Source organism: Cricetulus griseus, chromosome 2 (genome assembly GCF_003668045.3).
Source record: "Cricetulus griseus strain 17A/GY chromosome 2, alternate assembly CriGri-PICRH-1.0, whole genome shotgun sequence".
Taxonomy (NCBI): domain Eukaryota; kingdom Metazoa; phylum Chordata; class Mammalia; order Rodentia; family Cricetidae; genus Cricetulus; species Cricetulus griseus.
This window is the reverse complement of record NC_048595.1, coordinates 75,755,793-75,770,865: the sequence shown is the minus strand read 5'-3', so window position 1 is coordinate 75,770,865 and position 15,073 is coordinate 75,755,793. Positions and strand designations below refer to the sequence as shown.

General features: G+C 37.2%; 1 protein-coding gene across 1 annotated transcript in view; it reads right to left on the bottom strand.

The window, feature by feature from the left end:
- Megf9 (multiple EGF like domains 9) overlaps nt 1-15,073 on the bottom strand; it is a 108,818-nt gene that overhangs the window by 37,208 nt on the left and 56,537 nt on the right. The window contains exon 2 of the mRNA XM_027400254.2: nt 12,688-12,889. Coding sequence (XP_027256055.1) covers nt 12,688-12,889 — 202 coding nt within the window. The remainder of the gene's footprint in view (nt 1-12,687; nt 12,890-15,073) is intronic.

Here is a 15,073-nt window from a genome sequence, read left to right as displayed (position 1 = left end):
AAAATTTAACCCTTGGGGTATCTTTGAGAACCTGTTCAGTATTATGGAACTTATCTACTGAAAAATGTATTCATTCATCAATATATTTCTTGTATGTATCCCTCTCAGTTGAGAACTCTTTTTTTTTTCAAGACAGGGTTTCTCTGTGTAGCTTTGGAGCCTATCCTGGCACTTGCTCTGGAGACCAGGCTGGCCTCAAACTCACAGAGATCTGCCTGCTGCTGCCTCTCGAGTGCTGGGATTAAAGGTATGTGCCACCAACGCCTGGCTGAGAACTTGTAATCTAGAGCACTGAGACATATTCTAACCCAGCATTGAATGCCATGAAAGTCCTTAGGGTTCTGTTCTTGTTATTTGTGTGTTGTTCTTCCTTGAGACCAAGGCTTACTATTTAGCCCAGACTGTCCTAGAACTTGTGACCTCTTCTGTTTGGCCTCCTGTATGCCATCACAGCTAGAAGTTCATGGGAGTTTAAAAGCAGTGAAAGAACATGCAATGTTAGAAGTTCTTCTCATTCTTATATTTGATAGATATCAAAACTTGGGCTTATATAATCTTTTAATTATTATATCTTATCTATAATTTGCTAGATAATCACACTTATCTATTTCTCAGAGCTTCAAGTGGATCAAATTAGAAGAATACTATGAATTGTAAATTGCTCTACAGATATTATCAAGTAAACATTTTCACAGAACACACTGAATTTACTAATACAAGTAGAAGCTTAAAAAACTCAGTGGAAAAAGTGAAGCACTTCATCATTGGTGGCAATGTCTCCTCATAGAGCTATTATGGACAAAGAATACAGAAGTTTCTTTAAACAGTTAAAAAAGAGCAACTACATGACCCAGCAATCCACTACTGGGTATATAACCAAAGGAAATTTAATGAGTATGCTGAAGGGAAATCTGTACTCTAATGTTTATTGGAACTGTTCATCAGCTGAAGAATGGATAAAGAAGTATGCACAATAGGACCCTATTCAGATATAGAAAATAATGAAACGCTTTCATTTGTGGTAATATAGGAGATCATTATGTTAAATGAAATAAGCCAAGCACAGAAAGATAACACATGACCTCATTCATATGTAGAATAGAAAGTTGATCTCACTGAAGTTGAAAATGGAATGGTAGTTACCAGAGTCCTGGAAGAGTAGAAGGGATAGAAGATGAGAAAGAAAGATGTATGGGTGGGAACATTAAAAGTAGGGAGTTCTGGTGTGCCACTGCACTCTAACGTGACTACAGATAATAAGTATGTGCTGTGCATTTCAAAAGGACGTAAAAAAGATTTTGTTTTCTTGCCACTGTCACAAATGAATGGAATAATTAAAAATTTTAAACATAAAAGATCAATGTTTTAAGAGATACATACATGTTCAATGTGAATAGAATATATACATGTCCTTTATAACTTTTGTTTTTATATATGAGTAAAAATGCAATTAAGTAAATAATTGTCAAAGTGCATTGTATCATATCAGAGGACTAATGATTAATATAATTTTGAACCAACCATACATGTTGAAGGCCACAATAATACTGCTGATGGACTTTCTTTTAGGTAATATGGAGAAATGTATATGGAGAAATGTCATATACAAATTCTTCTCCTGGATTGGGAAATTTAGGCATTTTAGTGGAAACTACATTCTGATAGAAAAAAAAAGCTCTACAGCCCATTATTTCTGCTAGGACACATTTTTTTTGTATGTGTGATGGAAAAAATCAGAGATTGAAAAAGTTATGCTTATTTAAGACACAGGGGAAGACAAAGCCTTATCTGTAGGAACAAAAATCCTTCTATTTCAAACTAAGTCTACTAGCATAATTCTTGAAAGTTTTCTTTTAAAATCTTAAGAAAGGAGATTAAATTGGGCTGTAAGTTTAACTGTATATTCTTATCACAACATCATATATCTAAATGTTATTATTTTCATCTCAGGAGGAAGTCAGACTATAGACCAAAACTCACTATAGTTTTATAAGGCTTTAAAACTTCTTTTTCTCAATTAAAATTTTCATCTATTTTACACCGACTGCAGTTTCCCCTCCCTCCTCTTCTCCCATACCCCACAGCCCTGCCTCACCTCTTCCCCTCCCCCATTCACCCCTCCTCTGTTTCTATTCAGAAAGGGGTTGGGCAAGGCAACCAAAAATGGGGAATAGGTTCCCAAAAGCCAGCTCAAGCATCAGGACAGGCCCTCATTGCACTGCTTCTAGGAGTCTCACAAATAGAGCACTCTACACAACTGTCACACATATGTAGAGAGTCTAGGTCTGTTCCATGCAGGTCCACAGTCTGTGAGCTCTTATGAGACCAGCTTAGTTGTTTCAGTGGGTTCCCTTGTAATGACTATGACCCATCAGGCTCTGACAATCCTTCATCACCACAACAGTATTCCCAGAGCTTGGTCCCAGAGAATCTCTACATTTGCATCTATCAGTTACTGGATGAAGGCTCTCTGCTGACAATTACAGGAGATGGCCAGTTCAAGGCACCCTCTCCACTGTTGCAGGGGTCATCTGTATAGATTCCTGGAAGTTTCCCTGGCACCAAGTTTCTCCCTAACCCAGAAATTCCACCCCCCATTATTTGTAATAGCCAGAACCTGGAAACAACCTAGAAGCCTCTCAACCAAAGAATGGATAAAGAAAACGTGGTACATTTACACAATGGAATACTACTTAGCTATAAAAAACAATGACATCATGAAATTTGCATGCAAATCCATGGTACTAGAAAAAAAATTATCCTGGGTGAGGTAATCCAAACCCAGAAAGAAAAACATGGTATGCACTCACTCATAAGTGGATATTAGCTGTAAAGTAAAGGATAACTAGACTACAATCCACATCTCCAGAGATGGTAGGCAACAAGAAGGGCCCAAGGAGGGACACATGGATTTCCCTGGCAAGGGGAAATAGAGATCTTCTACATAAACAAACCCTTTGCATTCTGAATGTCCAGGAAAAGTTCCTCACTCTTAGGGAAGGAGGAGGATTTCAAGTTTGGTAGGGAAGCATCTAAAAAATGTTCTTGGCCCTGGCCAAAACACAAGAGGATACAACAGTCTGTGTAAATCAAGAAGCTAATCATTAAGATTGGTAACTTAAGAAGCCAAGTTTAGAGCATCCTTGAAAAACCTTGGCATTGAGGGATTAAATTCATCCTCCTTAAAAACACTGCCAGGATCACTGTAAGGATCCAGACTGGTAAAGTACCATCAAAATAGTAAGCATATATCAGGCATCCAGTTGTTCAGGGACCAAACTGTCATCAGTAATTTACATATCAGTGAAAAAAATCAATGAACTGATCAGAATCATCCCCTTTATACTTAATGTCATAAGAGGACAGACCTCAGAGTTGTTGAACAATGGGTTATTAATGGTTGGAGAATGGGTGATCTTAAAAGGAAGGCACTGCACTTTCTGCTACTGCATATGAGGCTCAGAGTAATTAAGCAGATAAAGAGTTACAAGTATGATTTTATTCCTGTCAACCATATAAGGTTTTGACTTTCTCATATCTATTATTTTTGTACACCAAAGGCCTCCTTACAAAGAATAACAGTTCTCAAAACTCTTTAAAGGTAAAGGGCTCTTGGATTTATATTCGGCGGCACATGAAGAACTTGGGTATAGAGGCACTGTTTACTACTCAAGACTTGGGGAGATTAAAATCCCATAGGATGTAGTGGGTGTAGCAATTCAACCCCCTGCAGCCTGCAACAATAGAACAGAAAGCACACACAGAGGATATAGACCTGGAAAGGAGCCTAGAATTAATGCACATTGCCATAAACCCAGTTTATGAACATCAACTACCCTTTCACTTGTTTGCATTATCCAAAGCATTAATTCCTAGAGATTATGCACAGAAACATGGCTATTACAATACTTCGTCCTTCAAATTAATCTTCATTATCTTACTATTCTCTTATTCTTATGTTAACCTTATTTCGACCATTGTTAATTTTTACTCTGTGTTTAACCACTCACTATTATGCATACCCATATCGGATACTGCTATAATACAATGCTGAACATACTCCTGCTGTTGATTATAGCTTGCTATGGAGTTGGTAAGAAGACTCAGCAGTTAAGAGCACATACTGTTTGTTCTTTCAGAGGACTCATGTTCATTTCCCATCATCCATGTTAGCTAGCTCATAAACACCTATAACTTCAACTCCAGGGAATCCAATCCCCACTTCTGGCCTCTATGGACACTGCACTTGTGTGTCCAAACCCCACACAGATACATGTAAATTTATTTAGTTAGTAAATTTCAATTTATGGCCTTCTGTGACCTGACTCCAGAAGAACTTATCAGATTTATCTCTTATCCCAGCTTCGTTTTTACTTGACATCTATATTGAGTGTATCTCTGAGTCATTAATTCTCTTGTTTCCTATTCTAAAAAGGCTTTTTTCACCTTTTTTACTCTGTATGTCTAAATCGTTTCCATTCTTCAAAAACAGGTTAAATGGTACTGCCTCAGCTCTGGGTTTTCACAGCTATAACTGATGTCTGCCAGCTTCTCGATCATTTTAAATAGTTTATTTTCATATTTTGTGGTATGATTCAGTTTTTACTTTAAGCAAATAGTACCTTGGTACTAACTACAACATTTATATGAACTTGATTTTTATCACTGGCATACAGATGAAGCAGACTATTAGAAGCAAAATAAATGATTGTTTAGTATTACCAATAACAAAACATTAAACTACTTTCAAAAATCCAAACTGCCCTAAAACTGACTTAAAGTTAAATAAGAGGAGTCTATGATAAGATTTAAAAAACAGAAACATGGGTCTGGACATACCTCACCCTGTCCATACTCCATCCTCTGTCCTGCAACAGGCACCCTAGCTTCAGGTGAGTCTGGGCATTGCTCTACACCCCCAACCTCCCCCATCAACCCCTGCTCGCTTCTGCCTGAAATACCCCCCCCCGACAAGAGTGTACCTGCCCAGACTGGAAAGGCCCACCCTGAGTCAGGACACACCCCACCCTTGTCCACCCATCCCCCTGTGCCATCCCCCTGCTGCCAGAGGCTGAGCCCTCAGCCAGCCACCTGAGAGAGAGAGAGAGAGAGAGAGAGAGAGAGAGAGAGAGAGAGAGAGAGACCCCACCTGCACTCACTGGAAGAAGGGATGGGAAGAAGACAGAGTAAGAACACACTCAACAACAGAAAAAAACAATATGATACCACCAGAATCTAGGGACTCTACTCCAGCAAGATCTGAAAAGCCCAATACAGAGGATGAAAAAAGATGGACCTCAAAAATTATCTTAGGAAGATGAGAGAGTCCTTTAAGGAAAAAACAAGAAAATCCCTTAAAGAAATAGAAGAAAAATCAAGCAAAAAATTACATGAGATGGAGGAAAAGACAAACCAAAAAATTCAAGAAGTAAACAAATCTCTTAAAGAATCCAAAGAAAGCCAAGAAAAAAAAACAGCCAAACAAGTGAAGGAAGCACTCAAAACAGTTCAAGGCATGAAAACTGAAATAGAAACAATAAAGAAAACACAGAATGAGGCGATACTGGAAATAGAAAGGCTGGATAAATGATCAGGAACTAAAGATGTGAGAATAACCAATAGAATTCAAGAGATGGAAGAGAGAATCTAAGTTGTTGAAGACTCTCTAGAGGATATACAGTCATCGACCAAGGAAAATCTCAAATCGAACAAATCCATAACACAGAATATCCAGGAAACATGGGATACCATGAAAAGGCCGAACCTATGAATAATAGGTATAAAAGAAGGTGAAGAAATACAGCTCAAAGATACAGAAAACATATTCAACAAAATCATAGAAGAAAAACAAACATGAACCAACAATCAATGGACATTAATATCTCTCAATGTCAATGGTCTTAACCTGCCGATAAAAAGATACAGGCTAACAAAATGGATACAAAAACAGAATTCATCTTTCTGCTGTATACAAGAAACATACCTCAACTTCAAAGACAGGCGTTACCTCAGAGTAAAGGGTTGGGAAAAGATTTTCCAATCAAATGGGCCCAAGAAACAAGCTGTGTAGCAATCCTAATATCTAACAAATTAGACTTCAAACTAAAATCAATCAAAAGAGATGAAGAAGGGCATTTCATACTCCTCACAGGAAAAGTCCATCAAGATGAAGTCTCAATCCTGAACATCTATGCCCCAAATACAAAGGCACCCACATTCATAAGACAAACATTACATAAAACCACACACACTTATAGTAGGAGACTTCAACACCCTGCTTTCACCACTAGACGGGACCACCAGACAGAAATTTAACAAAGAAACAAAGGATCTAACAGAAGTTATGACCCAATTGGGTTTAACAGACATCTATAGAACATTCTATCCGAACACAAAAGAATATACCTTCTTCTCAGAGCCACAAGGCACCTTCTCTAAAATTGATCACATAGTTGGCAACAAAGCAAACCTCCACAGATACAAAAGAATTGAAATAAACCCCTGTATCTTACCAGATGACCATGCTTTAAAGCTAGAATTCAATGGGAATACGAATTGCAGAAAACCTACAAACTCATGGAAATTGAATAACACCTAATTGCACCATTCCTGGGTTGAGGAAGAAATAAAAAAAATTAAAGACTTCGTAGAATTTAATCAGAATGTAGACACAACATACCCAAACTTTTGGGACACTTTGAAAGCAGTGCTAAGAGGAAAGTTCATAGCACTAAGTGCCCACATGAAGAAACTGGAGAATAGTCACATGAGAGAATTGACAGAACAACTGAAAGCTTTAGAGCAAAAAGAAGCAAACTCACCACGGAGGAGTAGACGCCAGGAAATAATCAAACTGAGGGCTGAAATCAATAAAGTAGAAACTAGGAAAACATTACAAAGAATCAATGAAACAAAGAGTTGGTTCTTTGAGAAGATCAACAAGATAGACAAACCTCTAGCCAAACTAACCAAAAGGCAGAGAGAGAGCATGCTAATTAACAAAATCAGAAACAAAAAGGGGGATATAACAACAGACACTGAGGAAATCCAGAGAATCATCAAGTCATACTTTGAAAACCTGTACGCCACAAAATTCGAAAATCTAAAGGAAATGGACAATTTTCTGGATAGATATCACTTACCAAAACTAAACCAAGAACAGATAAACAGTTTAAATCGACCTATAACCCCTAATGTAATAGAAGCAGTTATCAAAAGCCTTCCAACCAAAAAACTAGGGAGATTTCCAGAGACCTACAAGGATGACACGAACTGACAATCCAGGCAATGGTGGAGAGGATAACCTAAATGCCCTTCCCCTAAAATGAGATTGATGACTTCTTTTTATGCCATCCTAGAGCCCTCATCCAGTGGCTGATGGAAGCAAAGGCAGACATCCACAGATATACACTGATCTGAACTCTATAACTTAGTTGCAGAGAGGGAGGAATGAAGAGCAAAGGGGTTGGTACCAGGCTGGTGGAACCCACAGAAACAGCTGGCCTGAACAAGGGGAACACATTGACCCGAGACTGCTCTGTGGGAGGCCAGTACAGGACTGATCCAGACCCCTGAACATGGATGTCAATGAGGAAGCCTCTGTACTCTAGGGGGCCCCTGGTAGTATTTTTCCCTGGTGTAAGAAGGGATTTTGAGAGCCCATCCCACATGAAGGGATGCCCTCTTGGTCTGGACACATGGGGGAGAGCCTAGGCCTGGCCCAGGATGATGTGGTGGACTTTGGGGAGCCCCCATTGAGGGCCCTACCCTGACTGGGGAGGGGAGGGTTGATGGGGTGGGGGGAAAGTTGGGGTAGGGGAGGAGGGGGGGGGTGAGGGGAGGGAGAGGGAGAAGGGATTGATATGTGAAACAAGCTTGTTCCTAATTTGAACTAATAAAAAAATAAAAAAAAGAATGACATGAAGCCATTTAATAAATTTATGTTAAAGAAAAAAAAAAACAGAAACATGTTTGTTCAACAACAGTATCAACTCACTGTGACGCCTGTCACAAAGGTCACCAGTGGCTGGAAAGATTTTTTTTTCTTCATTCATTTGCCTACAGCTGCTGTGTAGTTAATAATTTAGATGACTAGGAGTGCAAATTGTGTCTGCCATGAAATGGAGTCTTTAGAAACAAAAAAGATAACACTTTCCACACTACATTAGATATGCATTGTTTCCAGAAAAACCTCAGTGCCCATTTTTGTACAAGATCTCTCTGACCACTTAAGAGTCACAGTTTAGTATAACTTGTTTTTTCCACAAACCTAATGTGCCATTTGGTATAATGAGTTTAATATACCTCCTAAAGCATAAACCATCTGACAATGTATAAATGATATTGAAACAAATAAAACCATGATCAAAGATACAGGTTGAGTGGTTGAGTGACATACCTTCTTCTTCTTCTTCTCCCACCTCCCAAGACACGGTTTCTCTGTGTAAATTTGTAGACAAGGGGCCTCAAGTTTACAGAGATCCACCTGCCTCCCAAGGGCTGGGATTAAAGGCATGTGCCTCCACCACATACATACCTTCTTTTTACCACTATGATTATCTTTAGAAATTCCATGGCAAAGAAAAAGTATATTGAAGGATAAAAAAAAAAGAACCCCACCCCCAACTTTAAATGAAGTTGGTGACTTTAAGAGTAATAATTGGTATATAGAATAAGGTTATGAAATGTTTTTTTATTTTTTCTACAAAACACCATAAAATCCAGTAACTTATGTACATACTGCATTTGCAAACCTGAATTCAGTTCTCAGCACCCACATTACATGGCTCACAGCCACTTGTTAGTTCATCTCTAGAGGTACCAATATCCTTTTCTGAATCCCACAGGTACCTGTATTTACATGAACACACACACACACACACACACACACACACACACACACACACACACACACACACACTTTAAAATAAACCTTCTTTAAAAATAACTTAGAATATTTCTTGACTTAGACAAAGAACATATAGGAAAGTGTCAACTAGACATCTCTACCTGAATTTCCAGTCATTTCAATATATATATGAGTAAAATGAAACAGCTTAACTACCTTCTTTCAACTTACCTTAGTCTGTATTTTTTCATCTGGCAATACAGTATTCTTCTACTTCAAGCAAGAAAGACACATGGTACTCATCTCCCATCTGTTTCATACAATTAAAGCAACCATTTAACCCTTAAATTAATTCCCTTCTCTGCACTTTAGATATGGCCTTCTCTTGCTTAAATTGTTAAACAGCTTTCTTACTGATCTCCTTGCCTGAGCATACTCTTTCTGTTCACCAGACAGCTGGAAGATGATTTTCTAAAACGTACGTCTCACATCACCTGCTATTTAACTATAATTAGTGCATGTGATGGCACACTAGCTCCTTCATGGTGTGGGTCTGTTTATTCTTTATTCATCTACTCTGTTCACTCACCAAATGCTTATTGGATGTCCTCTATAGCCAAGCTTTAGGGATACATCAGAAAATAAAAACAGACAAGAGTCCTATTTCCTATTCTCTTTCAACCCTTCCTTCCTGCAGCTACCAACCAATCTTTGCTTTCAAGAAATAGTGAACTTCTCTTTTCCTACAAATTCTACTAACCTATAAAATTTCAATTCAATTGTGAATTCCTCTCTGAAGACCTTCCTGAATTAACTGGCATATTCTGCAAGCTCTAACATTTGGTTTTCATAACTACCCTTCTAGTAATCTGTGAGCTTCTTGAGAACAGGGGTAATGTCTTTTGACATGGCTGGCAAATGCAATGTCTATATTATATGAAACAATGAGTGGATAAAATGATAAAGCTTTCTACATTGTTAAAATCTTCTAGACCTGCATAATAAAGTAGTGGTTTTATGCCAGCAGTTACTCCCAAATACTACATACAAAAAATGATTGTTTGTGCTTTATATGAACATAAGCCTTGGAGCGGTTCTGGCATCTTTCTATTTGAAACTAATTTTGGCCTTTGTTTATGACATGATTAAAATTTGTCTTCTAACCTGGAGCATCTTTCAATAATTGAAAAAGCAAAGGAATAAGTATTTCAAGATACATTATATAACAGCAAACAAACGGATTTTAAGGAGAATATTAGATCATGATAGAACTTACCTTATTAAGAACATCTAAAATACTAAATAATGTATCCTAATCTATTATGCATATTTTAAAATAGTAGATACATTTAATTATTTACATACAGTCATATCTGACATTTTTTTCTGAATTTTTAAATTTAAATTAGAAGCAAGCTTGTTTTACATGTTAATCCCAGTTTCCTCTCCCTCCCCTTCTCCTGTGCCCACTACTGACCCCCATCCCAACATCTTTCTGTTCCCTAGGGAGAGTGAGGCCCTCCATGGGGTTTCTTCAAAGTCTGTCATATCATTTGGAGCAGGGCCTAGACCCTCCCCTGTGTGTCTAGGTTAAGAGAGTATCCCTCTACGTGGAGTGGGCTCCCAAAGTCCATTCATGTACTAGGGATAAATACTGATCCACTACCAGAGGCCCCATAGATTAAACAGACCTCCAAACTGACATCCTTGTTCAGGGTGTCTGATACAGTCCTATGTTGGACTCTCAGCTATCAGTCTGGGGTCCATGAGCTCCCCCTTGTTCAGGTCAGCTGTTTCTGTGGGTTTCTCTAGCCTGGTCTTGACCCCTTTGCTTATCACTCCTCCCTCTCTGCAACTGGATTCCATAGTTCAGCTTAGTGTTCAGCTGTGGATCTGACAGTTTCTTAAGAGGTATATATGAAAATATTCAGGACTTTACTAGCAGACTGCTTTTTGGATAAAATATTATCTCTTCTTTATCATAGATCAGAATGTGAATCAGGAAAACACTAGGGATGTGATCCAAAATCAAAAATAAAAAAGTTCAGATGTTACAGACCGACTTTTTCCAATTAAACAGACTAGAACACCAATGCTGACATGAGGGAGTGACCTTTTCTAAATAGAGGACTTTGTGTTTGCATACAAAGACATTGCTCAACCCACATCTGGCTCCTAGAGCCAAAATCTACCCTCACTGGAGCAACTCCCACTGAAACATATGGACAGAAAGAATGGGAAAATAAATTTTTAAAAAGTCAGTTATTTGTTCCATAGACCTTCAATGTGTGAGAGAGTCATGTCAGAACTCTACTTCTATTTATTGTTAATGAGAACAGAGAGGTCAAGACAAAAGAAGATTTTGGCAGGAATTATGAGATGAGATATCTCATCTTGCACCATTTTAGGAAATTCTCTAGAATTCTGGGTCACCTCCTTGCAATAAGGTCTTATCTCTCTACTTCCCAAAATCAGAACCCCCCCCCCAAATCAGTTTATTTGGTAGCTAAAATGCTCTGCTATAAAATGTGCTTGCATTCAGATACTCTTTTGTGTTACTTTCTATTTAGTAATCTATGTCCTTAGTTTTGCAGATTATATGTTTCCTCATAAAAACAAAAGTGTATTTTATTTCAAGGTGTTAATGCAATGAGAAAGCAACATAAGCATCACATAAGAAACTTATTCACAGGGATGATTTTTACCTCCTAAATCTTCTATACCCATACTGGGATTAGCTATGATTTAGTATGAATTACCAGTGTCAGGATCTGAATACCAGAAAACAATTGGAAGAAATTCCTTAACAATTCAAGTACTCTGAGCACTAGTAGTTAAGCATCAGAGCTCAAAAATACAACACTCATCCTCTAGGTTCTTAGAAAGGATGTATCATCACAGGAGGCAGGAGTATGTACTCAACTCTAGAATGCAGGAATTCTAGCAACAACTCTTTATTTTTACTAACTACTATCCTGACAAATTTTCAAAGCTGCAATGTAGTAAGAATTGCAATGCTAGTGTCTACTTCATATTTTTGATACAAAGATTAAATGAATAACTGTGCAGGGTACAGGTAACTGTTTAGCATATATTCAATTAATTTTAGAAAATCATTTTCTAAAATATAGAATACTAGTTTTCAATGCCATATTTGGGATTATGACAATAGCCAAAAGCAGATTTTTTTTTATAATGAATAATTTCTCCTGTAACTTACTAACGAAGAATTCCTATTTTTCTTCTCATATTCAACCCTGGCTGTCTTAATTCTTCTCTTTTGTGGGGCAGCAATTCTATTTATCACTTTAAAATAAAACCAAAACAAACAAATCAGATTCAATTCCTAGAGTTATAGAATTATTGAGATGAACCTATATTCTGCTCACAATGTAAATATATACATACCATGCAAAAATTTAATTCTCATAGACACCCATCATGTTAAATATATTGATCATATTTTATAAACTAAAACACTGAGGTTCAGAAAATACATATATTTTAATCAAGTTATCAAGATAGTCAGCAAATTATCAGCTTGTTAGCATCCTGTCTTTTAAAATGGTAGGTGTATTGGCCTGAGGATTTAAATTTGTGGTAGAGTGCCTGTCTAACATGACAAGATCCTGGGTTCAGTCACCTATACTACAATAAAACAAGTGAGGAGTTTCTGTGTATATACACACATATATACATACATACATACATACACACACACACACGTAATCTTAGCCATCACCATCCCCTACTCTCTTCCTCTGACTCCTCTTAGTTCCCCAGTATATTTTTTCCTTACTAAAATACAATGGACTTCACCTCTACCCTCTGCTGCTTACCTGTTGCAGAGGATGCTAAGAGATCCATGTGGACTGCAGTTACATGGCAGGCAGAGACCAACAGTGTGATTCAGGTAAAAGCCCTCTTTGCAGGTTTCACAGTGAAGACCCTGATAACCTGGATGACACTCACACTGCCCTGACGTCTGGTTGCAGAGCTTCACATTCAAGCTTCCAATCTCAGAACAGTTACATATATACTCTGAAAAGGGAAGAAAGGAGCCATTATCAAACCCTCATTTTTGTTAATAAACATTTGTAACAAATTTGTAAGGCCAGATAAAATTAAGTCTAGTTTTGACTTCCTACACTACTCAGTTTGTTTAAATTGGGAAATGTATATAGCAGAGTACTAAACACATGTATAATTTAACTGTAAAGCTGACATTCTCAATTTGCACTCCAGTACTCTTCATTGCTTACTTCTTTACCCTAAACCCATCCCCACCTCTCTGTGTATATGTGTGTGCCCACATGCTTCTGAAAGCAGGCTTATCTGCATGGCTCTTGGAGTACATGATGGAAATGACAACATGTTAAATAATAAATCACTCTCCTGTGAGCAGCAAAGGCCTAAGTCTCAGGTGACTAAGTCCAGTAAGCTATACAAGGTCATATAAAACTGTGTCATAGCTGGAATCAGAAGTTTAATGTTCCAACAAGGAAATGGAGAATAGAAACTCAACTGTAAGGGAAGTGAACAATAAGCCCAGAGATGGAAGTACTAGTTCACCCTGATGAGAAACCAATCCCAAGTCAAATATCATTTCTAAATTAAAATATTAGAACCTAAGCATTTTCTTAGGTATATTTCAAATAGGTTTTTTTTTTTTGTGGGGGTGGTGGAAATGATTTAGAAAGCCCTAGTTTTAGCCTTCTAATGCAAACACTTGTTTAGGAGTCTTTGGTAGTATTTCTACTTATTTTAGCAAAGGGAAAGTATTTTTAACAGTATATCAACAGAGGACTTTGTAAGCTTGTACAAAAGACGCTGTTTAAATCAACTGTAGGAAAAAAAAATGTTATGTATATTCTACAGACCAGCTTCTTTCATTCCCAAATAGGGATAAACTGGATGAAAGAAAAAACTTTATTTGTGAATAGTTAAAACACTATATAAAATAGAAATGAAATAATAAAAATTCAACTTGGGAAAGTAATCTTAACATTATTGATCATTTCAGAAAAAGATAAGACAGCAGCAAATCCAGAGTCTTACATAGAAAGTTATAAAGGTGTTTAATTCTGTATTCTAGAAAGAGAAATAGGTTTCAAAATGCATATCCAGAAAAGAAAAAAAAAAAGATTCCACACAAAATCCCCTTTTGGCCAACCCCCCATGCTTTCTCAATTCCTAAGCTTTGATATCAGTTCATTTCTTCCCATTTCTTTTGAATCTGCAGACATAATGAATATACTAGTGGATAATTTGTTTTATTTTGAATATTTCAAGCGTGGGTAGCAAACTATAAAGCCTAATTGAGAGATCAAATATCTCTAGTCCCAAGATTAGGGAAAGGAATCAGCTTTACCTCAGAATCAGGATTCTTATTTTTGGCCTGAGGATTTTAACTAGTGGAACATTTTCCTAGCATGTTTAAGGCCCTGGATGCAAGCCACAGTAAACACACACTCACACACACTCATGCATGAACACACTTTGGGTTTGTGGGTAGTCTTTTTGAATATAATCAAGCCACATTTAGTAGTTTGCAAACCTGTCATGGCAAGACCTCTGCTGGACCAAAACTGACCAAAACAAAATAAAATAGCATCTCTCTTCTGGAATTTGACAGAAGTTGAACATGCACCCAACACTTCTTGCTGTACCAAATTTCCTTAAATGTTAAACTAAACCAATAATGCTGGACTAAACAGAAATGTCTCAAGAAAAATGAAGGTGAAGAAGACCTACAATAAATACTGAAATTTTGATATTTTCTTACTAATAAAGTTTTCCGACTAAAATGAATCAGTGTTCTCAACAAATTATATATAATTAGCAGTATTTTATTTACTTTTTAGGACATATCCTTTTATGAAATTATTTTATTATTTTATATGTATGGGTGTTTTGTTTGCATGTATGTCTGTGCACCACATGTGTTCCTGGTGCCTGCTGAGGCCAAAAGAGTTTAGATCCCCTGGGATTGGAATTACAGACAGGTGTGAGCCTCCATGAGGGTGCTAGGAATAAAACCTGGTCTTCTTAACTACTAAGTTGTATCTTAATCCCCAATTAGCACTATTTTTTTTTAAAAAAAATCTAAATCATCTAAAAATCTATATATTTTAAAAACTCAGTATTTTTTAGTAGAGTTCTAATGGATAGACCTTTAATATCAAGATAATTGGCTATTTATTATTTCCATAGAGTAAATCCAAC